We start from the raw sequence: 27,618 nt of genomic DNA, 5'->3' as shown, positions 1-27,618 counted from the left end.
CTTTGCAGACAACTCCGTAACACGGCCACAGGGTAGGATGTGTGCCTTAAGCACAGAGTTCTGCTCCTCGGCAGGCTTCAGTTAAGAAGAAAGTGGGTTTCTTAAAGGGACAGAACTAACTGAGTGGTGTCAGGGAGAGGCCGTACGAGGGCCTGCACAGAGCACCAGTGTGAGTTTTTTTTAACTGTAAATTATGCTATGGTCTGCAGGTATCACAGAGTGAAATATGAAGCTTAAAATTAGCATAACCCCCCCTTAACTATATAGTGGACTCGAAATGCTTTCAAGTAATTTGCACATGGTGCTAATAAATAAGCAGCTGTATTGCACATGATCATGAACATAATATAACCCGATATAGAAAAGTAATATATGAGCACATGATATCAAAAGTGCTGGTACTTAACAGTGTTTGAATAATATAATTCCCTCTCTGTTATGTCACTCTGACACGCGTCAGAAATTGATCAAAACGTGCTTGTGTTGCTTTCACCTCCTCCTTATTCAGTGTGTGGACCTTCTGCACTGAATGCAGTGTCATACAGTGCAGCAACATCCTTATCACACTATAGTATCAAAGCAGAGTAAAGCAGACAGATGTTGAGCAAAAATCTTTAACTACTTGTTTTTCTCTTTTAGCCAACAGCTGGTGCAGAGAAACCATGGGCAAGGCGGGGAGTAAAGTCCTGGTGGAGACCTCAGTGGACGGGGTTCAGGCGCAGGTAAAACCTCACACACACACAAGTGATGCAAACTAATGTCTGCACACACACAAACATACACACACACTCAGACACACTGAGGCAGCAAACACACAAAAAAGTGTATTAAACTAAAAACACATTAAGTTGCTGTGATGATTTGTGCCGTGGTGGTTACAGGGGAGTGTGTGTGTGTGTGTGTCTCTCTGGTGCAATGGGACAGCTGTTGTGCCCTCCAGCTCTCACAGGTTATGCAACCAGGATCAGCCGCAGCGTGCTTTCACACTTCATCATCAAACCGACCGTATCATCACTGAAATACATCACTGACCTTTGGACTCAGGGTTAATATCTTGTGATTAAGCGGAGTGACAGAATGATGGTCACTGGATGTTCCCAGTGCTACAAAGTCCACAAGCTGCCTCTGGTGTGTTTTCTTTATATCTGATAATTGAAAGATGTAGATGGATTAAATTATCACAGATATGATGATCGTAACTTTTCTGGAGATTCAATCAAAAAGCCATTTAGAGATAAGACAGATTTCCTCCTGCTCTGTCTTCAGCAGCGTCCCCAAAGCCCTGAAGGATGATATTTTTTTAACTTGTGTGATAAACAAATTACATTTTTCATGACTTTTGGGGCTCTGTAGTGAAATAAATACCTGTCACAACAAGGTTATATTGATGCAAAAATCCTTTAAATCCAATTTTACCCTGAGGCTTTCCTGCTCATGGATTAAGACTTAAAATATACAGTATATCTTTGGCTTATTGTTCCTTCACTTTGCAGTTCCCCTGAGCTCACCTTAAATCTGACTTTACATGTGCAGGATTTTAGACACTTGGTTTGGAAGCAAAATGTGGTCCAAAGTGCAGCTCGGACTGGAATCCTGAAGCCTCCTTGAAGTCCACTACGGACGGACTTTTCGCCGAGTTAAACTTTTCAAATGAACCACAGATGCATATTTAGAGATGTTGATTTCCCCCAGTGAGGGAAATAAAGAGATGTTACATTATTATAAATATGATAATATGATATTTTTGCCACCCTTTATTGGCTAAGTTTTGTCTGTGTAAAAGGAGTCTGACTCTGCTTTGTAGACAAAAACAAGATGAAAAAAGAGCTTGAAAAAGAATATAATACATATAAGTAGGTATAAAAAAAATAGTAGTTGGATGGGTTTATAAATATGTACAAGGAGCAACAACAACACAGTATTTTATAAGATGGGTAAAGTGATAGCTGATATACATGCAATCTGTGTCAATTTACCGTACTGCATCAGCAACAGGGCAGGGAATTGTAAGGTGATTCTCGATACGATACAGCAGTGGTTCCCAACCTGGGGTCCGGGCCCCCCTTAGGCGGGGCGCCAAAGATCGATGGGGGTGCGTGAGTGCTTTGTCTGCACTGTTTGCACACGTTAAATAAAATCATTAAAAAAGCACTGAATCAAAATTCTGTTCAACTATTCATTATCATTATCATTATCCAAATATAGTAGCTACTTTGTAGGCCGCACCTCTGCAAACTATAGGCTGCTTGGAAGATTTGGAATGAATCACTTTATTGTTTGTGTGTGGGCTAGTGGGGCTCAGCCTTTCTTAGATACAAGCGGGGGGGCTCCAAGGAAAAAAGGTTGGGAACCACTGCGATATGTGATACGTGGCCCACGATAATATCACGATACATCGATTCTGCGATAAATTATATATTGTAAGACAATCATGATACATCACGATATCTTAATAACTTCTTCTTTGGTCAGTTAATTCACATTCATGTTACCCTCATTCATGTCATAAGCACCACCGTGAGGTGTCAGGAAGTAGTGATGCAGTGAGTCAAAATAGCAGGGAAATCTGTTTCAAGCGCTGCCGTATATTTGTAAATTAAGATATCAATATTTGGTGCCAGCCTACTGATAATTGTATTGCAACGATTTATTGCAGCATCGATATTTTGTCCCATTCGTAATGTGCAATGTTACAATGTTACAATTTAATTTAGCAGACGCTTTGGTCCAAAGCGACGTACATCTGAGAGTTAATACAACACAAGCTACAATCAAGAGTCAGTAAGAGCCAACAAACAGCACAGGCGCCAACATGCAGTGAACAGACTGTATGGAAGAAGATTATCTATTTATTTATTTTCATTTCATCATCATGCATATATACATGTCTACACATAGTTTATACAGTGTTGTTAGATGTACATACATGCTAAAAACGGTCTCTATTTAAACTGTAGTATTAATATTTGTAAGTAGTGGATGTTTTAAGTGTTCCAGGGTTAAAGTGCCAACCAGAGTTATTGTATATAAATCATCAGTATAAACAGTAAAGAATATCTCTGTCATACTATACAGACCTCCTTAGCTACTGCTGCCATTTATCATTGTTGGAGCTATTCACATTGTAATGTATAATTTGATTATTTTACATTTAGTCATTTATTTATTCTTATCGCGTTTAAGGAAGACGTAGGATTACATTTGATACCATTTGTGTTATTAATATATTTGAGTATTTAGGCTTTTATTTTGATAGAATTGGTAGTTTTGCACTGGGTGACGTGTTTATATGGCAAGGTGAGATAGCATGGGAGGGCACAGGAAGGTGAATGTTTTGTTTTTTTACCAGGACGCGCCAGAGGACACCCGTTTGATTGTTATCACTGGATTGAATGGGCGTTATCAGTGGTCATCAGGCACATAGATAGGGGCGAGTCGGGCCCTACACTGCACCTACTAGAAGGTTCAGAAGGCCGTTATCAAGCATTCACATGGTTGATCACTGAGACGACAAGACTCCAGATCAGAGGAAGCATTGATTGATTGTAAGAAAAAGAGCCCCAAAAATAAATACTCTTTTTTATTATTTGCAATAATGGTTCTTTTACTTAGTCTGTGCAAAGTAAACAAGCCAATAACTTGTGCATATTTATGCTAGTAAGCCAACAAACACATCTCTTCATCTCTGCTGTGTGTAAGCTGCAGCAGCTAGACTGTAGAAATTGTACACGTTGTTTCATCTTATCCCTGATCATTATCTGAATTCCCCTCAGCAACCTAAATTTTCTGTCATTCTCTCAACCACTTGATCCAAATTCGCTGCACCCGAGTGGCTGCACTTTCCAGGTCATGCTCAGGCTGCATGGAGCAGCACATCGCCCTGTTTCCCCTCGTTCCTGTCGGCTGATTGGGTGCCATCTTTGTCCGCTCGTGCGGCTCTCCGGTGGGCTTCACGAGGCGAGGCTGGACTGGAGTGAATTGATTCTCGGGGATTAGGGATTAAGACTTCCCCCGACCGCTTTGGTGGAGTAAATCTGGGGATTATGATGTCAACGGCCTGTGGGCTGCAGGAGAGGAAATTGAATTGTGAGAGACGGGAGCGCTGATGGGCCTGGGATTACTGCACAGTCAGTGAGAAATCAGAGATGGGAGTCCGTGTCTGTGCCTTTCTGCTGCTTTGGAAAACCTCCACGGGATACCATTTAGTAGATTTGGGATGCAGGAATCACTCCCATAGTAGAGCTGAGTAAAAATGTGCAGGAATGTCGATTGAGGGATAAGAAGATTTCTGTTTTGTTGGTAATCCAGTCCTCCCAGCTCTGAAGCATCAGGTGGTGAGTAGAGTTAAGTGCAGCAGGGATCACTTGTAAGTGTGACACGGATTTCTGCTTTAGACAACATGCAGGAGAATATCTGACCCAGGCGTCTACAAATATTGGAAACAATTTTACACACGCTTTACTAACCTGCTGTGTGTGTGTGTGTGTTTGTGTCTTTTCAAGCCGACCCCTGCTGAGGCTGCTCCTGCTGCCACCGTCAAGTTCGAAGGACTCACAAAAACCAACAAGATGAAGGTGAAGTGGAGCCAGCTGGGTTTGGTGTTCTTCCTCGTTTTATCTCTGGTGATGACAGGATGCTTCTTCTGGCAGTATCAGATGCCAAAACTTCCGGCAGGTGAGAACAAACACCGTTGACGCACATTGCATGAGGAGAGAAAACAGGGTTCTGTAATATAATTGCAGGGGACGATTGTATCCAAGCAGTGACACCTTTTTTTTCAGCCAATTTTTATGACATAAAGGATTTGAGATACTGTACAACTTTTACAAACCACATTTTTATTCAGGTGAATTTAAATGTAACTTGACCTTTCTTGAGACTTTCATGAGGAAAAAACATCCTTTGAAACTTTAAAAAAAGCAAGTCGATAATAAAATTTTTCCAAGTATGATAGTGTGCATTCTGTCACTTCTTCTCAAGGACTCCTGAGCTGAATTGCACTTGTTGTGAGTAACTTGAGAGTTACTTGACTGTTTCAGAAACAGCTCTGACAAATAGCACTCAAAACAATGAGTCGTTGAACATCAAGCGAGTGAACAGTCCCGTCACCAACACACAGTTTATTATCTTTTTAGAAATAAAACAAACTTTGGTGTTTGAATCTGTGAAGCCGAGACATCCAGTTACTTCGCTCTTGTTGCTGTCAGTCATCGCTGAGTCGTAGCAACGCTTTCTGACGCAGCGACACAACCTCAGTTCAGTCTGCAACTTTGATAGTCAATAGATCGTTATCTCACAATTAAGAGACACTGTCCTTGTAATTAAGAGATAAAACAGTCCCTTAATTGAGTGATCTTTATCGTATTATGATGAGATGTTGAAGCGTTAGCGTGCTACAAAGTTAGCCCACAGTTGTTATTCTTGCTCTGTGTATAACTAGCAACATAATGCCCATGGACAGTATACAAACATTCTCATTATTGGCCAGCAGGGGGAGACTCCACTGGTTTCAACAAGAACCTTCTTCTCAGCTGATTGATCACCTAAACATTTTCTTAATGAGCTCATGGTGTTGATTTTATCATCTTCAACACAGCATGATGTTAATTTAGTAAATGATGGTCCTATTAAGGGCTGCACGGTGGTGGCATATTTGCATGTTCTCCCCGTGCATGCGTGGGTTGCCTCCGGGTACTCCAGCTTCCTCCGACAGTCCAAAGACGTGCTCGTTAGGTTCAGAGTGAGTCTAAAATTAGATGTCCGTAGGTGTGAATGTGAGCTTGAAAGGTTGTCGGTCTCTACGTGCCAGCCCTGTGATTGACTGGCGATCAGTCCAAGTGTAGCCCCGCCTCTCGCCCAAAGACAGCTGGGACAGGCTCCAGCCCCCTGCAACCCTGAACAGGATAAGCAGTTTAGATGATGGATGGATGGATGGATGGTCCCAGGGTAAAATCTTTAATAAAGCATGGTGTACTTTTGGCTAGTTCCTTCAAGGTGAGCGATTAGGATAGTGATGTAGCGATGTGCATCCACCCCGTCGTCCAAATATGGTCACTTCTTGTTCCAAAAAAAAAAGATGGTGACAACCTAAAGGATTCGAGGCCCAAAAGGGGATTAACAAAGCGATGGATGATGTCACTATGGCAACATACACTAAAAGATCCCACAAACTAAAGATCAAAAAAAGGCAGTGTCAGTTAAATCAGAGAAAACAAGTGCAGTTTACAGTTAAAGATCAAAGACTGTAAAAGACATTCAAGATTTGAGGTGTGAAATATTCAGCGACATAGACGTCAAACACGGCGCTACATTATACAAACAGTTAGTTCGGACCAAGTAATCTGATTGGACAAGAGGCTGACTCACTGGGACTTTTCACTGTGTATATCACTCCGCCTCAGCCAGGTGTTGTGAATACTGTTAATTAACATTACAGCAGTGACAAGCTGGTGCCTCTGAATCACACAGCAGACTGGTTGATGATCAATTAAACAGCTGATGTGCGGTAACCTGTAGACACAGAGTGCAGGAGAATGTTTGGGTTGCTCGGCAACAACAGACCAGTTTCAGTTAAGTTGTGGAACTAGTTGAGTTGGTGGAGCAAAAAGTAATTTGTTGTTGATATTACTGGTAAATACTATTTGCTGCCTGTATAACTGTTGTGTAAAAGCACCCGAGGTTGTGCCTACGGCCATGATGATATTCAGCACATCACGACCTCGAGTGTGATATTGCTCAATCATTCAGTACAAGTTGTGTTTTTTAATTATAAGTTTACGTTTAATGTAAGGCTCATAAGGCTCTGTGGTGTCATTTCTTTCGAACAGAGCACAAAACCAAGATGCTTTTATGTCCAAAACACAATCCAGGTTTATTATCTGATTCTATATAAAGCAAAGGAACATCATGTGGCAGCACTGATGGTGAAAAGCTCGGCCCTGCAGGCTCCTGCTCACATTTTCCAATGATCTACAGATCTTTTTATGTTGGGAAAAACTAATTTTTCACGTATAGTTGTCCTGTACAATGAAAAGGCAAATGCTGGCCTGAAGCTACAGGGTGACATATTCACAGATCCCTGTCCATGCAGATTTCACAGTGGGACCAGAACGCACTTCTTTTCATCTGTTTTACATGTCGTACATTCTGTCAAATGATATCTTATAAGATTAACATGTTTCATCAGCATGCAGAGGGAATTAATGAAGCCCTGGACCAGCCGTTGATGCTACATTATGCAGGCCTTTGTGCTGCTATACATTATTCTATCAAATACCAAATGGGTGTTATAATAGGCTGTCCCCTTGTGCTTCTTCCACCCTTTCTTTCTCTCTCTTTCTCATTTCCGTAACGGCGCCTGAAAGAAGACAACGGTCTCAACGCCAAAGCAGAGATGATGTGTCCCCGTTTCCCCGAGCCTCTCCCGCTGGAGCATCCCATCCCCAGCCTGAAAGAGGCCCTGGAAAAGGTGAGGGGAGTCGTTCATCACGCTCAGATTTAAATCCGGAGATCGTATTTCCCTTCTGCCCACAGTCAAGCCTGAGGAAATTTACAGGCTGATCGCAATAATCCTTCACACCAAATGCCGCTGCAGTCGACAGAAGGAGATTAAAGATATGTCGGATGAAAAACTGAGTCTATACGAGCAAAAGGTTGAGTTTCTGTGCACCACAAGAGAGTCTGGGAGTAAAAGGTAGTGGAGGCGCGTTTATAGTAAGGATATAAAATGTAACAGAGAAAGAGAATCAAAATTCAAATCATTCATTTAAAGTTCAAGAGTTTGCAGGTTACGTTTCGGTTTGCATATGAAAGAGCTTCTTTCATCACTCCGACTCGACTCCTGACTGAAAATCAAACCTCTGAACCGCTTCAGTGAATTTTGAAGAATAACTTGTTGACACCTACAGATTTCTTTTCCTCTTTTACAGTTACTCCTTACAATCATGCGAGTATAATTTGCAGACTGAACTAAAAACTAATCTGAGACATCAGAGTGAGTGCGTGGGGTTTCACAGTGCTGTTATTAAAAGGGAAGTATATTAAAGGAAAGCACACAGAACAAAATATTATATTTAAGCTGTGATGTTAAATTGATTAATGGATTAACCAGTTTGATGTTTGTTGCAAATGCAGAAACAGAAGGGGAAACTGAGAGGTCAAAAAACAGACTATAAAGGTGGAGCTTGTGAAAAACAAAGTTTATATTAATAAAAAAGATAATAACTCAAAGCTGAAAGCTAAAGATGAAGGCAAGGGAAGAATACAGGAAAGCCAATAAAAGACGGTAATCTGAGGCGCAGACAGAAAAAATAAGAATAAAAAACATGTTCTGAAAGCTGTAGCACGAGACACGAGGTATGAAGACGAACGGGCCCTGAGATGGGGGAAGACAAAGATTGTGTTGGAATCAATTACATTCACTCACTTAATATAGAGTCCAATGCAGAGGACTATATTGGAAGCTCATTGACAAAATGAAACGACACTTTCGGACACTTCTCAGGTCATTTAGTCTGTGCTAATCATTACTTTATCGCTTTTTTTAAAGTTATTGCAATGCATGATGGTATTTAGTGCTGGGTTGCTGACCATCAGTTGTACGCTACCTGTCATGATGCATTCAGGAAACTTTAAGTCCACTATATAGTTAAAGGGAGGGTATCATGCTAATCCCAAACTTCATTTCAATCAGGAGAGACTTAATACGTTTGAACAATTATTTATTTACAAGTTGAAATGAAATGTGAAAAGTCTTTGGCGATTAGACTCCATCGTGATGTCATCGTGTGCTGGAGGGGTGTAGAGGCCGAGAGCAGGATAGGATACCCCCCCGATGGAGTCTAGACACTGGTGGTGATGATGGTGAAGAGAGGATGCAGGATGAGCTGAGCTGACTGGACACTGATGAAAAGGATGGAGGTGACTGGGATGGAGGAGGGCCGCAATAATCGTCTGAAACGATGAGCAGACTGCGGAAAAGAGAGGAGCAGATTTAGAGTTTGACAGCAGTAAGATGATTGGTTCACAGACGTCGTGTCTAACTCTGGTTGGTTAATGCTTAAATGGAAACGCCCATAATCAGCTGATCACGAAACAGGAACAGAGGGGGGAAAGAGAGAGAGTGTAGTATGAATGAAGTTAATGATGAATGAATGAATGAGAACAGTCTTCCTGCTTGAACTTTCACTAAGCTACATATTTCACTCTGTGATACCTGTGGAGTAGCTTAGCATAATTTACAAACTCATATTTCTCACATTGGTGCTCTGTGTAGGCCGTCATACAGCCTCTGTCTGAAATGACTCAGTCGGCTCTGTCCCTTTAAGAAACCCCGCCCCCTACAAGCCCACTTTCTTCTGATTGGCCAGCTCTCCGAAGCCTGCTGCACCAATGACTGTATATAAAGATGTACGACACGTCTCCAGCTGCTCTCATTGTACAGAAAAATGAACATGTGTATTTTGATTTTATAGTTTGACTCATGTCCCATCTGTTAACATGGAGGAGGCGGGCTTTATGACCTATACTGCAGCCAGTCAACAGGGGGCGATAGAGAGGTTTTGGCTGCACTTTTAGGGAGCCGTCATGTCGTCCATCTTTTTATGGAGTCTATAGGCTGCACTTTCTGATGTCACAAAGTGCAGCGTGTAGAAAAAGCTGTGTGACACCTGGCGTTCACAGCAGCCTGCAGACTTCTGGAGAAGTCTGGGGATTACTCCAACATACTTTCACCTACAGATTTGAAACTTCGCCCACGTTTAGTCTGGACATCCAACATTGCATCATTATATCTTAAAATGTGACACAGCAAAATACCCCCTCTTCAAGAAATACACTCACAAAACTTTTGGAGAGCACTACAAAGTGGTCATCTCACTACAGTGGACTGTTTCGAGACTAGTGAGTGATTTTGGACTCAACCATCGAGAAAATACACTGTGAGAGTGAGGCTTATCAGGCGAAGGTGAGAGCAATCAAGGCAGGGAACACAGTCACCCAGGCAGGAAAACACTGTGGCATGAATTAGACACGAGAGGAGAGGTTGAGCGACAAAAAAATAAACAACAAATACCCGAACAAAAGAGCACGCTCAGGCATGGAGACAAGTATTCCGGACATTAATTTAATTCAACGAACCAATCATTATAGTCGGCACATGGCGGCTAATTGGCTATTGACGCTCAGCGTTGTCCATGGGTGATAATTGACTGCCACGGGTTGTTGAGTGTCGACCAGAGTTGTACATTTTTGGCAGCAGGAGTTTAGTTTGGGGCCGGTGAGGATCTATTTTTGACACAGGGTGTTAAGCATCAGCAGTTTAGTCCTGGAAACATCCGGCGCTTTGAGAACAAACAGAGGTTCCTCTGCGTAAGTTGCATGTGTATGCTAACTGCTAACTATGATATGGCTAGCAAAGCATTTTGTTACTCATTATTGAGTGACCAGTTGAAATGAATACTTTTCAGATGGCAGAGCTTCTTTCCCTCCTCTGACTCAAACATGCTGCTCAGAGGTGTTGATGTGTGCAGAGGCAGGCAGATGTCAATCAAAACATGATCCCTCAGGCCCACAAGGTCTTTACAACGTGATTAGCTGTCTTTGATCAAGGTTTTTTATTAGTTATGAATGTTTGGCTGCTTAATGAGGTTCTCAAATTTTACATCATATGTGCATTTAATGACCTGTATCGATGTATTTCGAGGCTGTCCGCCGCTGCTGCCCTGTTAGACATGATTACATAGAATAAAAGATGACACGTCAGAGCATGTGCAGAGAGGAGATGATGTAACCTTATAGGACATGTTATAACAGCCTTCACACTCAAACTGACAACCTTATTGAAATACTCCCAACGGCTCTGAGATTCTTCAGAGCAGATCGCGTCACTTTGATTGACAGCTCTCTTGGTTTTATATCTGGTTGTGTGCTTCACTGGTTTGCTATTTGTTTGCTGATTTCAAACATACGGTGTGCTTTCTATCCCGATGAAATCAAGTTCCTAAGTGAGGGAGAAGCAGCAGGAAACACTGTAGACGAGGCTTGTGCAGGAAATTAACATCTGCAGTTACAAGCTATGACTGGGGCTGTTATCCAGCAGCAGCCTCCATGATCATGCCAAAACAGTGTTTAAAAGGTCAAACAAAGCTACAGTTTTGCAGACAAAACACACTCCTCTTAGAAAATGAGCTCTCTGCAGCGCTTAAGTTCAATATTCACATTTATTATTAATACTAGAAAATAACCTTGAGGAGCTTCCAGTTTAACTTCTCCACAGTCAAAGTTTAATATTCCACTTTCTGTCATTTCAGACACCAGATTTCACTTTATTGTCAGAGTTTTCTGAAATGTATCTTGCATTACATCAGACATTACAAAGTGGCTGTCGTGCATCACATTTAACGCCCCGTGCTCAGTCCATACATGAACACTGCGCCCCACTTCGAGCCCAAGCGCTGATTTAATAGCTTGACAGGCCGAGGGACAAAAGAGTTCCTCAGTCTGTTCAGTCGAGCCTGTGGGACTCTAAATCTTCTATTTGATGGCAGAACCTAATATTCTAAAGTGGTAATCTCAAAGATCTCAGTTTTGTTCTCTTTGGCGGCACCTATGGTGATAGACGGTAACTGTGGGAGCACACGTCCCAGATATCCAGACAGTGTTGCATGTGTGACGTCAACGGTTGGCTTCGGTTGTAACTCTTGATTTTCCTCGCTGACGATCGCTTTCCTTTTTAGACTGTTTGCCTTCATCTGAGCGTCCAATTTGTTTCACTTATTTTTGAAGTTGTATCTGTAGTCATCCATCTTTTCTTTGTTTGTTCAGCCATAGTAGATTACTGTTTACTCTCAACACTTGCAGAGAGCAGAAAAGCAGCCGCTTAGCTCCGCCTACCCTCTCTGGCAGACCAACCACTGCTGGGCAAATGCAAAGGCTTTCATCAGTGGGCCATAGGCTCAGTCACCATTGTGTTACCTCATTCGGCGATGGATAGAGACTTAACAGACATTTATTTACATGAAAATCTTCGAGATTATTACTTTAAACTCTGTGAGATTTTCATTGGAGTTTTTCTGGGGTCTAATTTGGGGTCAAAATGTCTAAATGGTTATTACTGATGGGTTATTTTTAATGCTTTTTCCACACTAATAGGTTTACACTTTAAACGGCATTTGTGAAGCCAATTTTGACTTGCTTAATTACAACGAGGTTGAGCACACTGGCACAAGAATAACCGTCTATTATCCACTTACAATATAATGTGACTTATTATAATTAGCAGCACATTTTGTCAGGTTAATTAATTTCCCAAATAGCCCATGTTTAATCCTTCCCTCATAAACTGAGTTATTTTCCTCGGCACAATTCATCATTGTCACATTCAGGGTTTCTTGGCAGCCTTATGTTCATGTCGGTGTAAACAGGAAGCTGATAAATCAGCTGAAATGTCTCCAAGTGTTAGAATAATATATAGCTGGCCTCCTGTGCATGAAGAACCATTATGAAATACAGAATTAAAGTGTGTAGCAAAGGCAGCCCTATCAGCGAGGGCTATAATGTGTCCTCCATGTTGAAATAACTGCTGTTAGTCACGGCTGGTGTCCTTTGCTTTGTTCCTGGGTTATGTGATGTAGGCGTGACGAATAAAGCAAGGTCAAGTCGTGACAGATTAGACCGAAACAGGCAGCCACGTCCGGGTCATTATTTTCCAAAGTCGATGATGCATACTGTTATCACTTTATAGTTTTCAAACGTCTCTTTCATAGACGTTTGAAAATGGCAGAATGGACGCTGGCAGTTTGGACACTTAATGAACATGCTGCTGAAGTCCTGAGTTTTTAAATCCTTATGTGGGTGCTGCGATTCTCTTTGTTGCCGAGATAAAGGCCTGAAAATGACCTTGATTTTGCATCCAGTAGAACCACTTTCTGAATATTAAGGTCTTCTTGTTGCTACTTTTTAGATTAATCATCTTTTCATGTCAAGGAATACAACTTGAGTTCCAAGCCGCCTTTAAAGAAGGAAAAGTTGTTTACATTTATTTTGGCAAGTGTTCTTGTTTACTTTGATTAGATATATGTGAAGATAACTCTCATGTCTGTATTCTTTATATAAAACTAAAACCAGCAACTTCTAAGGTTAGCTTAGCTTAGCATAAAGCCTGGATGCAGGGGAAACAGTATCCTAAACTATCCTCCTTTTAACCTTCTCGCTTCCTGCTCTGTCTCCTCCAGGTGGACCTTTTGCTTCGGCAGAACATCAACCCCATCAGCCTCCCCTCTCTGTCGGCCATCGTGATCTTAAACGACACAGTTCTGTGGACCGGAAACTTTGGGAAAAGGAACATCAGTGACCCTTCCTCAGGAGCCCCCAATGAGTACACGATTTACAGGTTAGTAGCCTCCTGCGCTTAAACCTACAGCGCAAACATCACACACGTCGCCATCTACTCCTTCTATAGCGTACTTGGTTAAACTGGTGACCTGCAAGAGGTGGGTTTAATTTTCTAGTATTAAATTGAGACAGAAAATATAAAATAAATGGGAGAAATTATTTAAAAACTCCTTAAAAATTTCTACAATGTTTTTTAGTTCTCAGATTCAATATTTTCTGTAAGTTTTATTCAAATGTTGCACATCTTACCAACTCCAATAACTCTCTCATAACGCTGTGCAACACTATGAATATTTATTTGTTAGTGAAAGTTTGAATGACGTTTCAGCCTTTTTCACACTGCCAAACTAACACCATCACACAGTGAGCCTCTGTAGGTAGTTATCTGTACATACCGCACAGGTTATGTCTGCTCTCTCATTTACCAGCTTTTCTTTACTGATTCTGTCGCTGCTCTCTGAAACATACGCACACACCTGTGCTGCAGAGGTAGACGTGTGTTTTAATCCCAGGATGAGCTTCATTGCATCATCTTAGGTCATTGTTATGGGGACATAAGCTGTGGACATGAATATTACTCTACATCTGCACAGAAGCTCCTGACTTTGATGTGTAATTGATGTCGCAGCATGACGCGGATCATGTTTCCCCTGGACGTCTGATGACTGCCTGAAAAAGGCAAAAGTAACAGCTGTGAGTGTGTTACAGTGCAGGTGACTCCTGGGAAGCAGAGAGCAACGGGAAACCAGTTGGAATTGGCAGTTAATTGTATTTTCTTGTATGAAATATATGTTCAAATATAAAAAAATAGCCTCAGGTGAGTGAGCTGCTGTGCAATAACCTCTACAAAGAGTCCTTCTCCTCTCTGTGTCATACAGAGTAAGTTTGTCACAGTCACGAGTATGAATTTGATTGGTGTGAAAAGTTACACCTGGCTCAGTCCCAGTAGTTTCTATGACAACAATAAGTTTAACTTACTACAGAGCTCACAACAAGCCTAAAACATGTAGAGTGATAAAAGCACTTACCAACAACATGTAGTGTCCGGCCGATCTGCTCTTACAAACAGGCTTTTCGGTCTCTATTATGATGTTTGTTTGTCATAGCGCTCAGCTCCGGGTAGACAGAAACGGCCAAAGTAGCTCCTCCAAGTTTGGTGGTTACCAGGTGACCAAGTGGCGGAGTATCTGGTTGGTTGGCTGAAAAAAAGCGTAGGTGACGACACCAGCGCTCAGAGCATCCGCACAAAAAAGCGGAGCGCTCTGAAAAATTGCACTGGGTGCAGCGCTTTTTCTCTGGAAGGCCGCCTACGCTCTGTCCTCATTAGGAACAATTAAATAAAGATGCTAGCGTTCAGAAAAAGGAGCTATGTGGACACGGGGCCTAAGAGCTGCTTCAAACCAATAACCCCTAATGAAGTTAATATAGTTGTTTAATTAATTGATTACTGTAATGGGTAATGAGTACAGGGGTGAATAGTTACAGAAGTAGCTTGCTTTCACCTTAAGATGCAATAACACAATGTCCCTAATCAAGTTAGCAATTAGCATCCTCATTGCTTAAATTAGCAGTCTGTGATCATCCCCAACCAATTCATCTTCTCTCGCTTGTTTCATGGCGACAACATGAAGCGGTCCAGAATTAGCTAAATAAGCTTTACACACTAAAACCTACCAGCCTGTTGTAGTTCACCAAATCAATCTGAAACTGGAAGAAACCCTGGAGCTCTGGATTTTTATTCTGAATTCGAAGGGCCTGTGGGCAGTGCCTATTTTCTGAAACCAGTGCAGCTCAGCGTTTTCAGCGCCTAAGTTCTCAACGTCAGCTGTTTTTAGTCGCTGCGCTCACAGCGTTCTCAGTTGAAAAAACTTCAACTTTTGGAACACCGCCACGCCTGTCAATGTCAATTCTCCCTCAGCGACAAATCAAAATCAAGAAGGGGCAGGACTTCCAACTATCAACTTTGTCAACAACAATGGCGGAGTGGAAGCTAATACTTTTGTGTTTTCTTGCGGGTACAATTTCCAGGTGTGGAACTGCTGCTGATGCAGGACACGATTCCTGTCAGGAAAGGGGGGGTGGGGGACGGACGCAGGTGCAGACCCGGGGGTGTCTCAAAGTTATCCCAGAGGGATAAGCACAAAATCGCAGTAGCGATAGATTGGAAAGGGGAGGAAAAAGACAACGAAACTGTATAGAGCAGGCTTCCTTAATGAAATAAAGCACTTGTGTTTGACTTACAGCTGATAAGTGAGCTGTGATAAATGAGCTGTCCTGCAAATGTACACAAGAAATCAAAGAAAAAGTTACCTTAATGTCCTCATTGAATTGCTCCATATGTCAAACTCGTCGGGAAAATGCCAACAGACAACATAAATGTATCAGCACATCATTTACAGCACACGGCGGCGATCAGTCCGCAGCCGAGCGTCTCCAGCACATTTATATTTGTGACGACGTGACATTTAAAGGAAGGCGCATAAAGACTTATTGAGTGCTTGAAGACGTGTGCTGTACGAGCTCTCAATCAATCATGGCAGCCTCTGATGGGCTCCACATACTTACCACCAGCGAGCCACATGTTTGAATCAAGGGCTAAGTGGCTTAAAAACACAGGTGAGGACTGATTTCCTTGTAGCGTCAGACTGAAAGGTTTGTGTCAGAGATTCATTTTTGTCTGACTTTTCTTCTCTGTGTGTAATATGAGGAAAAGCATCCTTTAAAGATCTATATACACTGAAAAAGAAAAGGTTTTTACTTACAACTTTGACACGTCGCCTATCTCTGGGATGGCATGGGGGATTGCGTTCGGCCCATTTTGCAACCCACACGTTCCAGGACAAAAAAATCCAACGTTTTTATCTCGCATGCAACCGCAGAAATGCTACTTACTACTCGGACTACAAATCTTGTCCCTTGCCTCCAGGTTCTGCAATTATATGCTGAACATATTTATAGAGATGACATATTTTGTGGTAATTTAGGTGCTGCAGATGATTTAATTATGACCAGAGCTGAGGTTTGCTGGAGTCACAGACCACAGACCGAGGAGCAGATTTCAACTATTGGCTTATTTGTTCCAACAAATTGTCTGTTTTCCTGTCCTTGCTCTCAAATCACTTTCCCAGACCCCAGGTCCCTCCCCATTATTTACCAATCAACCAGATGCCCTTGAATGTCCTTCCTTTTTAGACGCTGCCTCTCCCATCAGCACCGCCTCACTGCAATCTCCTCATTCCCCCCACCTGAGCTTTCCACCCACCCAGGGTTTATTCCCCTAACAGCCACTTAGCATGCACACCGGTCAGCCATAACATTATGAACACTGACAGGTGAAGTGAATAACATTGATTATCTCGTTACAATGGCAGCTGTAAGTGGGTTGGATATGTTAGGCAGCAAGTGAACATTTTCTCCTCATAGTTGATGTGCTCGAAGCAGGAAAAATGGGTATGCGTAAGGAAGTGAGCGACTTTGACAAGGGCCAGGCAGTGTGATGCTTTGGGCCATGTTCTGCTGGGAAACCTTGGGTCCTGCCATTCATGTGGATGTTACTTTCAGACATGCACCTACCTAAACATTGTTGCAGACCAAGTACACCCCTTCATGGAAACGATATTCCCTAATGGCAGTGGCCTCTTTCAGCAGGATGGTGCGCCCTGTCACACTGCAGAAATGGTTCAGGAATTAATTGAGGAACACGACGACGAGTTCAAGGTGTTGACTTGGCCTCCAAATTTCCCAGATCTCAATCTGAGCATCTGTGGGATGTGCCGGACCAAGTCTGATCCATGGAGGCCCCACCTCACAACTTACAGGACTTAAAGGATCTGCTGCTAACGTCTTGGTGCCAGATACCTCAGCACACCTTCAGAGGTCTAGTGGAGTCCACGCCTCGACGGGTCAGGGCTGTTTTGGCAACAAAAACGCAATATTAGGCAGGTGGTCATAATGTTACAGCTGATTGGTGTCTATCCTCGGTCTGTTTGTCAATGTTGCTTCACAAGTCAATCAACGTGTTTCTTTGAAGTTGTTGAACTTGGTATTTTGTACCTGTCTGCCTCTTTATCCTGTAGTCTTTGTACATGTTTTATTTTCTGAATAAACCCTCCATCTGCACCAGCTCTGCATTCCTTTATCTGCATGTTGGCCCTGTTCCTCTTATCCTGCCTCCAGGCTCTGACGTGTGCACTTAAATTGGTACCAAATGACAAAGAAAAAAAGAGTTGTGCTTTTAAATCCCCTGAAAATCTTTTGAAACAAAGAACCCATATTGTGGGAAACAAGTATTTCTATCCCTTCTGTCTCTGCTTAGTTTAAATGTACTTGAATCGAGGGGACCCTTTCTGACTTATTCTACTTTAAGTTGCTGTTTTATTATCCCTACAATTTAAGCTCTCATACCAATTTAAGATACTCAGTTTAGAATCTCAGATATGCTTTTTGTATACTCTGGGTGGCTGTGCTTATTCCATCTGGTGAAAGGCTTTTTGCAGGGGTAAAATGTGATCTCACTCTAGAATGTTTACATGGCAATATGTGTTTAAAATAGCCGACACTTTGTCACCAACTGAGGTCTACACCAGGGTCAATGTGGCTTACACTCTAATGAGTTACAGAGCGAGACTGGTAGTGACTGACTGAGAGTGGCATCTATCTTTTAACTTTGACAGTCCAAGAGAACCACTGCAGCAAATCTCTGAAGAATAAAGCTTCAGTCCTGACGTGATTCAGATGTAAACTATCCAATTGATGTGGTGGCAGAGTTATAAAATATTTTACATAAATGCCCCTCTAAGTCATACCAACACTTTGGAAAGTAAGATCGCCTTCATTGTCAAAAAACACCATTCATTAACGCATTACATATCATGTTTTGCTACTTATAACTTGTTATACGTATAAGCTTTGTCTCAATTCAGGGGCTGCATCCTTCTAAGGACTTCCTGTTTGTTAGCTGTTCCCGCCCTTACCCTCGGTCACAAAGCGCTGCTCCTGTCGCCTAGCAACAGGTTGCTATCAGGTTTTAAAAGTTACAAGATGTCAGTTTTGTTAGCTAGTAAGCCAATTATTTTAAAGATAATTTGAAGTTTCAAGCCCCCTTTTTTTTAAGATTTGTTTCGTTAACTATTCGATTGAGCTGAAACCAAAAACTTACATTTAAAAGTGTATTTCTCGGCCGCTCGAGAGTCCACCATCTCGTTTGAATTAGCGCACGAGGAATCTCGGGATATGTCGGGGCAGAACAGATGGATCCTTCGTGGCCCGGGAAAAGGAGGACGCATTTGTCAGCCGCATCTGAAGGAGCCATTGAAATACGACGGCCTTCAACACGCCGCTGTGACGCAATCAGCCTTCAAATACGTAGGATGCAGCCCTTGAATTGAAACACACCTACAGTGTTAGTTGCTGTCCAGGTACAGTAACACGATTGGTTCTGACCAATAAAATACAACACATCTTCTTTGTAGCATCAATGTTGTTTCTACATTATGACTTAAAGCACATAAACACTCCGATGTCAGAAGAACAATGTCTAATCTCGAGAAATGAGACCATCCAAGGAGCAAGTGAATGCAGGGAAAACCAAGCGGGGACGTTACAGATTAGCATGTTGCTATTTGATTAATCGATAACGAACATTTATTTTTATCTGGCTCGACTAACGTAGTTGTTTATTTTACTTCTATTTAACCAGACGAGTCAGTTTGGAACAATGTGACAGTCAGGCAGAAGGCAAAAGACAGGGACTGATGCAAATGTAAACAGTACAACAGGACTTTGCAGTTAACAAAAACTGTCTGAAGAGTTTTCCATCAGATTATAAAACAATCAGATCGCTCTGCTATCTGTCTTTCAGGATCGCCAGCCTATCCAAAATCTTCCCGACGCTGATGCTCTACAAACTGTGGGAGGATGGAAAGATCGGCTCCCTCGACGACCCTCTGGAGAAATACGTGGAGAACTTCACCATCAAAAACCCGCTGGGGAAGACGCGAGACTCGGAGCTGAAGTACGTGACAGATGGCCTGATATTTCTGGACAGCGGGGAGGTTCAGATCCGCTCGTCGTCGGTCACCCTGCGCAGGATGGCCAGCCAGCTCTCAGGTAAGCACGGAGGATTATACAGAGCAACTTTTTAATTCAGCTGCTGCGATGTGATACAAGGATTTAAGATTTAATCCGACACAGTTTGTCCCTGAAGTCTTAAATCTCTTCTACATCTGAGGCAGTTTGTTTTGTTTGACGATGAGGCTCTGCTATCAGCCAAAGTTAGAAAGTAGGGCAGCATTTAAAAAACACAAGATGAAGAAGTTCTGATATATTTGACAAAGTTTTCATTTACGTCTGATGGATTTGCTTGTTGCAATTTTCTCTAACAAGATTTCTGAGAAGTTGTTCTTTTAATTTATTGATTAACCTTCACTTGATGGATAAAACATTAATCAGCAACTCTTTTGATAATTGTTTTAATCATTTTTTAACTCCAAATGCTGAAAATGTGAGCTCTCTTCTTTAATATTTACTGTTGCTGGGTAAAAAAGGATAATAATTGGACTGCACTTATATTTTGTAGCCATGGGCCATGCCTTTTCTTGCCCAAGCACACTTCGACCTGTAGACTGCAGCAGCGGGGGATTGAACCACCAATCTTTGGATTAAAAGATGGCCGACTCCTCCACTGAGCCACAGCATCATACCTAATATAATACCTAATGATAATATCTTACTTGTACAGCAACTTTCTCACGAGAAATGCAGTTCAAAGTGCGTCACTATAAAGATGATACATGCAACAACTGTTTCAAATAATAAAAAAGTACAGGGTGTTAAACTCAACACATAATAGATAAATCAATGACAAAAATAAAATGCTTAACACAAGACTGAAAGTCATAACCCACTTTATAACAGGATAAAACCCACATAAAATGCACAACATAAGGACATTAAAAGGACCTGAAAAATGATGGTAATACATTCCAAATTAAGATGACATAGAAAGCATATATAACATAACATGAGGTAATATGTAACATGTAACACAACAACTGGTCCTCAGCTTGTTTAAGTGGCCTCCACTCCTCTGTCTCTCCTCTCTTCCTCCCAGACGTCCCCCAGCTTGTCATCCATACACTGCACTCATGACTGACCTATATCTGACTTACATCATTTTCTCTTCCCTTCTTTGTCTCTGACTTTGAGCTAGCTCGTGACACCTTCAAGTGACATTTTTATATCTCATGATCGAGGCTGTCATTAAACCTGCAGAGGAGCTCTGGTGTAAAAGATCAAAAATGTAAACCTTACAGAACCGTCACTCTCACACCACATAGGGACAGAACTGACGGAGAATGTGACCATGAACAGATTTTGTACATAGACAAAGCTCGTGTAATCTCTCTCTTTTTAAGACACAATATGACATTTTAGGTAACACGTGTAATTACTTTCTTCGTAACAATGAAATAAGAGGATTGATACTACGCTCATGTGTGCACATTGACCATAAAGCTACAACCATTAGCCGGTTAGCTTTACACAACAGCTAATCCATCAAAAGGATGAACTTGTCCCGGTGATGAATGAACAAATGATCGTCCTGAACATCTGTTTTATGTCGTTATTGATATACGACAGAGATTACGAGAAAGAAGCCGTCATTTTATGAGAATAAAGTCATAAGAGAAGAAAGTCGTAAAAATACGAGAATAATGTCGTTATATTAGAGTATTGTAAGCCTACAGCCAGCCGCCTGCACTAAAATGAGGAACGTGTGAAGTATAACTTCACAGTGAATATCCTGTGAAGCTTGTAAATGATTGCACAGGAGGCTTAACAGCTGTATTTATTGCACACACCCGGTAGCATTTAAGCGTAACATACATGCACCTCGTGAGAACATGCAAGATCTCCTGCCTAGTAACGCTCAAGCACACTCAACAGCTTTATATCAACACATTAGGTTTCACAAATAGGAAATACTAATCAGGACTCTGAAAAGTGTTTTTATTTAGCCGGCTGCTCTTCTGATATTACCCTTCAAAACATGATACAGGCTGACCGAAGCCTAAAATTACGACTTTATTCTCGTAATATTCTGACTTTATCCTTGAAATCTTCGAGCTCGAGATTGCAGAAACTCTGATCCATGCGTTCATCACATCCAGAATCGACTGCTGCTACAGCATCCTACATGGCTCATCCTCCAAAGCCCTCAATAAATACCAATGCATCCAGAACTCTGCTGCCCGCCTCCTCACCCGCTCCCGGGAACATATCACCCCCGTCCGCCAGAACCTCCACTGGCTCCCACAGTGCATCCAGTTCAAAGTCAACCTTCTCACCCACAAAGCCCTCCATAACCAGGCCCCTCCATACGTCACAGACCTGCTCCGTCGCCACACTCCCTCCCGCAGCCTCCGCTCCTCTGATGCAAACCTCCTCTCTCCACCAAGACTGCACCAACCTGACCTCCTTCAAATCTCTGATCAAGACACACCTTTAGAGAACGTCTTTTAACCTCTGATGCTGACTTTTTTTCATTGTTTTAATTGTTTGGTTTCTTCTTATTGTGTGTCTTCTGTTCTTATTTTGTTTCTTTAGTTGTTCTTAATAATGTAAAGTGACTATGTATCATGAAAAGCGCCATATAAATAAAATGGATTATTATTATTTATTAATTTATTTCCCTCAGTGTGGCCCTACTACTCTGTCGTATTGATATGAGCGAACACTGAGGTAAAACTGGTAAAAAATAAGATGAAAAATTAATCCCCTAGTTTGGATCGGAGACTGAAACGGAAATCCGCATTAAAAATTCAATATCTGAACTAATTTCAAATCATTTAAGCTGAATTTTCACTCATATATTGATGCAGCAAAAGAGCTGGTCGTGCATAAACAGGCACCTGTTTATCTGAAGGAGCTTTTCAATTTTTAATACTTGATGAATTAATGTAACAGATGAGAGAAGCGCCCGCGGTGAGAAGATCCATTAATCTTTAACTTTCCCCCCCGTGACTTCAGCGAGGTGTGAAGGCTGATCATATTCATCAGAGAAGTCACCGTCTGTCACCGACGATAAAGTGAAACAGAACAACAGAAATGAAAAGTTAATGTGTTTCTCATTACGCCAGGAAGAAAGACATGTTTTGTGAATATCTTTAAACTTGTTGTATTAACACACGATCCTGTTGTTTGTACTCGTCTTTGCTTCGGGCTGGTGCAGGTCTACCTCGGAGACTCCGCGCCACAAACCTGCTCTGGAAAGGAAAAACACAAACTGCAATCAATCTGCTGCAGGATGACGTCCTCGTCGCAGACCCTGGCACCAAGTGAGATTCATTACACCATGTTTATTTCATTATTAAAGTATATATCATGTATGTCTTTGAAGATGAATGAATGTCTCTGTTCATCAGTGTCATAATCTGTGTTGCACCGTCTGATACAACAAACAGTATATGTCAAAAGCTTTGACACATCATTGCAACATTTCCAACAGTTCTGGGTCTGATTAACACAAAAAAATCCACTTTGTTCCAAAACTTTCCTGCAGCTTCTTCCCCTCTTAAATATCAAGTCTAATTGGCATACTCTCACACTTAAAGAACTGCTTCTGTCAGTTCATATTCCACTGAATGCAAAAGTATTTGACCTTTAAATAAAGTTAAACCCTCCAGTGAAACTTTAATATATCATGATCAAAGCTTTCATTAAACCTGCAGCAGAGCTCTGGTCTTCGAGACATGTCCTTCTTTAGACTTGATAAAATATAAAACCTCCGTCATCGTCACAGCACATGAGAACAGAGCTGAGGGAACTGATTGATGGAGAATTTGACCGTGAACGGACAATGATGAATGATGTTTAATAGCTGCTTTGTGGAGAGTTTAAAAGGAGCATTGATACTTGTCTCACGCCTGCTCCTTAAACAGGAAGCTACAACCTTGCTGGCGGTAAGCTTAGCATAGCATAAAAAACTGCACACAACTAGCCAGGCTCTTATGGAGTCAAATTATAATGTTCACAGCCTGCAGGTTTATTTTACGGAGACGTGTAAGGGGAAAAAATCTAAGGTTGAAAAATAAAAAGATTAGTTTTCACAGATGTGTGTGGGCGTGGCTTATGAGTCCGGTGACCGCCACTGGTTAATTCAACACCAGTTAAACTGTGACACCGCCAGGTCAGAGTCAGGTCTGCGAAGGCATAGTCCCCTTGTGCTAAGTGTTCTATTCAGATGCCTCTCGCTCATAGGAAAACCGTGCCTGCTGCCAAGCACTGACGTAATGTCTTTGTATTTAAGGCCAAACTCTAAATAAAATTCAAAGAACCTCTCCCACAGGTGCGTGCACTCCATTGTTGTGGTTGAACTGACCCAGACGTAGTACGCAGAGTTAAATAAAACTTTTGTGAGATCTCACAAAACCTTTCCGTCAACTTTGTGAGATCTAGCGAAAATTCATGTTTTCTTTTTTTCTTTTTTTCCACCTTCGATCCCCCCCCCCACATGTCCCCTCCCGGGCTCCGTAGTATTTTATGTTTTGTGTGCATGTAAAACAATTGCGTGCAAGTATCTAAATTTGGGAATACGTAAAAAAAAAAATGTCCTCACACGTTCAAGTTTGTAAATAAGTTTTAAGGTAGAAATATTTTGTGCTCACAGATAAGATTTGCAAATGTGTAAAACGTTTGTCGCTGTAGAAACTGAACTCAACTTAAGCTTTCAGAAAGTCTGAGTTACAGACAGGGGGCGATTTTAGGACCTTTAGGGGGGCTCAGCCCCATATTGTCTAACTTGCGTTTTGATTCAGTCCCATACATTTTGAAGTAGCCGAGCAGTTGTATCAACATCTGTCAAATCAAATAAGTACAAGGTACAAGGGAGAGCATACATAAGAACAGAAGTGCGGACATAAGAGAAGAACTGGTCTTCTGATGATGAAGCTGATGTAGCTCTGTGTAACTCTCAGGTTCATCAGTGAAGTCTTTGAACTGAACTGCAGCCTGAAGTCTCCGTTAACAGTGACAGACAGAGTGACAGAGTCAGGCAGTGTCAATAATCGCCACGGCCACTGAACATATGAGTCTATCCCGTCTTGATTAAAAGCTTGGTTTTCTCCGTCTACTTTTCTCATGTTAGATCACCATGTCTACTTTTCCCTGACTCACTTGTTTTCTCCCACTGTGTCTCTGTAACTCTCCTCTTGGGTGGCTCCTCCAACAGTATCTGTATTCTCACACACCCACTCCAGTCGCGAGTCCAGTCGTGATGTTTATCTGAGTGACTTGAGTGACTGAACGGCGTCATGTGTGATGATTTACAACAAATGCCTGGTCTGAGTTTTCTGGACCGCTAAACTCACTACAGCAAAGACAAAAAAAAGCTGCACATGTTAAAACAGATCGGGCCCGGATACGACGGCATCTTCATACTTAGACATAGAATATTGGATATTATACCTTTTAAATAAAGCTTTTTGAACCTGTGATGTTTTTTCAACGGTCTAGATAAGTTCGTAAAACCTTACATGAAAGGACTAAAATTATTTTGCTTCAGCACCCCTAAAAATGGTCTAAAATGTGTTACAGACACACAAATTTCCTGCATGTGGGAATCTGAAGTTATGAGCTACAAGTTGCGAGTTACTAGCACAAATTTTGACCCTTTCTTTACGCCTTAGCCTCCACATTGTCCTCTGACCATCCAATCAGAGGAAAGTAAAACTGTCCAATCAGATCGCAGCTGATTCTAGCGTGCGCGTTCATGGTGGCTGACAACAGGGTTATTACGGACGTAAGAAAGAAAAGAGACGAGAGTGTCTTTGTTGGCCTTGTACCACTGACTGCTGTGCAAAAGCACAGTGAAATACAACTGCAGGCTGTGAAACTATTTGTGAACATGATTTTGCAAGCTCAGAATCTTTTTGACTCCCTAGGCTCTGTCTGAAAATCCACCTAACAGCAAAGTGTACAAATGTTGTGGTTTTACAAGTACTGACTCCTGAATTCTTGCAGGTTATTATTATTTATTTTATTTTGTATTCTATTCATTAAAGGCCATGTACAATACTCACCAGACGTGATTTAAAATTTGTACTAGAGTTGTGTTTTTTTAGGGGCGGCTGTGGCTCAGTGGTAGAGTCGGTCGTCCTTCAGTCGGAAGGTTGGAGGTTCGATCCCCAGCTCCCTCAGGCTACATGCCAAAGTGTCCTTGGGCAAGACACTGAACCCCAAATTGCTCCCGGTGGCATAGCCAACGGGTATGAATGTGATATCTGATTGACAGTTGGGTACTTTACGTAGCAGCCTCTGCCATCAGTGTGTGAATGGGTGAATGTGACATGTAGTGTAAAAGCAGCTTTGAGTGGTCGCAAAGACTAGAAAAGCACTATATAAGTACAGTCCATTTACCATTTTATTTTTCTTCTCAAGTTTCAATCTGCAGTCCTGCAAGTTTGGCCTCCTTGTCAAGAAATATTCCTGTGCATAAAAGCAAACTTAACATTTACCCTTCTGTTTTGTTTTGTTTTTACAGAATAAACAAACAATATATAACCTAAAAGCTACAGATATCATATTTATTCAATGCACGTAAATTTCCCCCCCAAAAATCGGCCTTTACTTGCAGTAATTGACTGGAACTCATTACCTCGAGGATTGCCTTCCAGGCCTTTCTGTTCTTGTTTGGCATTTGGGCTTACATAGTAAATCACAGCACAGTAGTAATAGCGCATTACATCACTGAAGGGCAATTAAGTTCGAGCTCTGTTGGAAAAACAAGTCTGGTGTAAATCTTGTCATTTAACTCACAACAAGAAAGAATTCAATGACGAGATGAACTTGTGACCCTCTCCTTCTCTTTAACTTGTTTCCCTGCAGATGTCACTACAGCAACCTCGCCTTCTCGCTTCTGGCTCATGTGATGGCCGAGCGAGTGGCCGCCGTAGACTACCAGCGGTGGATCACAGACAACATCCTGGACCGGTTGGGGATGGAGGACACCAGCTTCGACATCACGCCGGGGCTCCAGACGCAGATGGCTGTGGGAGTCTACTCCAGTGGGAAACCAGCCCCTCTGTACGACCTGGGCTGGTACCGGCCATCGGGTCAGATGTTCTCCACAGCTGCAGACCTCGCCAAGCTCGCCATGATGCTGCTGGGCGCCTACCACCGCAAGCTGCTGGAGCCTGACTCGCTGAAGATCATGCTGACGCCGGTCTTCAGGTGCGATAAAGACTACTTTGCAAACCGTACTGGGACGCCGTGGGAGGTGAACGAGCTGTTAGGCTACGAGGTTGTTCGTAAAGATGGCGATCTAGACGGCTACTCTGCCACCTTCTCCCTCGTGCCCAGGCTGAAGCTAGGTCTGGTGGTGCTGATGGCCGGCAGCCGGTCCCAGAACACGGATGTGGTCACCAAGGCCTACAGTCTCATCATCCCTGCCATAGAGAAAGCCTTCAGGGAGGCCAGGAAGGTCCTCTTTCCTCCCCCAGTCCCAGAACCTTACATCGGCTTTTACACCTACAGCAACATCACCTTCTACGAGATCAAAGTGGGGCCGGACGGGGTTCTCATCATGCAACAGTTTGGACCTCAGATCGAAGAGCTGATCCCAGAGAAGTTCAGGACAATAAAGCTCAACTACCTGGTTGACCGGGTGTTCAGAGTGGTCTTTGAAAAAGAGTACCCTTGTGTTTTGAGAGTTGGCACAGCCTCAGTCTCCCTAGAAGGCCAAGACGGCCAGCTTTTTAATTTCTACACGTTTGATAAGCGAGGTTTGTCCCCTGGTTTTGACGCACCGGGACTAAATACGTATAATGTCGTCAGGATAGCGCGAAAGCCGACCTTCTCGAGCTGATCTGCAGGAATTCTGTGGCCTAAAGACAAATGGTGTGTCCTTTGGATCTGCAGGGAACTGTAAACAAAAAGGCGGCTGTGGATATGAAAGGTATAAAAAGGAAAATCCAGGTTATTAAATGGTCGAAGACATGTTTGTGCTCTTCACTCACAGAGAGGGACAAGGATAACGTCTTTCACAGGAAATGAATTAATGTCTCTGAACATTGTACATGACCGTCCTTCTCACACCGCTCCTTCATTATGCCTCTCAACGACATAAACATTATGGTGATACAGTGCTTGTGTTTTCCCTGCCTTCATTTGAACCGCTCGTACGTTGTCTTGGTCTGTTATGTCCTTGAGTTTTTCATGAGCGAGGAC

General features: G+C 42.3%; 1 protein-coding gene across 2 annotated transcripts; it reads left to right on the top strand.

The window, feature by feature from the left end:
- Positions 1–662: 662 nt before the first annotated feature.
- On the top strand, positions 663–27,256 carry lactbl1b (lactamase, beta-like 1b). 2 transcript variants are annotated; one of them, XM_069679003.1, is made up of 7 exons: positions 663–722; positions 4,503–4,674; positions 7,365–7,468; positions 13,233–13,390; positions 19,253–19,500; positions 22,625–22,730; positions 26,278–27,256. In XM_069679003.1, exons 1-7 carry the CDS (start codon positions 663–665, stop codon positions 27,254–27,256), a joined length of 1,827 nt encoding a protein of 608 aa, XP_069535104.1. The 2 variants fall into 2 exon arrangements, with proteins under 2 accessions (XP_069535104.1, XP_069535105.1); XM_069679004.1 differs by lacking the exon at positions 663–722 and having other exon boundaries at positions 4,569–4,674; positions 7,368–7,468.
- Positions 27,257–27,618: the final 362 nt, after the last annotated feature.

This window comes from Semicossyphus pulcher, unplaced genomic scaffold (genome assembly GCF_022749685.1).
Source record: "Semicossyphus pulcher isolate SPU_LCO1_2020_fin unplaced genomic scaffold, fSemPul1.0.p SCAF_3, whole genome shotgun sequence".
NCBI lineage: Eukaryota > Metazoa > Chordata > Actinopteri > Labriformes > Labridae > Semicossyphus > Semicossyphus pulcher.
The sequence above is the reverse complement of the archived record's forward strand: the minus strand, read 5'-3'. Positions and strand labels throughout refer to the sequence as shown.

Coding starts and splice junctions, on each gene's coding strand:
- lactbl1b (XM_069679003.1), top strand. CDS start 663: ATGGGCAAGGCGGGGAGTAAAGTCCTGGTGGAGACCTCAGTGGACGGG. Junction 13,391..19,252: donor AATGAGTACACGATTTACAG/GTTAGTAGCCTC, acceptor TCTGTCTTTCAG/GATCGCCAGCCTATCCAAAA. Junction 19,501..22,624: donor GATGGCCAGCCAGCTCTCAG/GTAAGCACGGAG, acceptor GGGCTGGTGCAG/GTCTACCTCGGAGACTCCGC.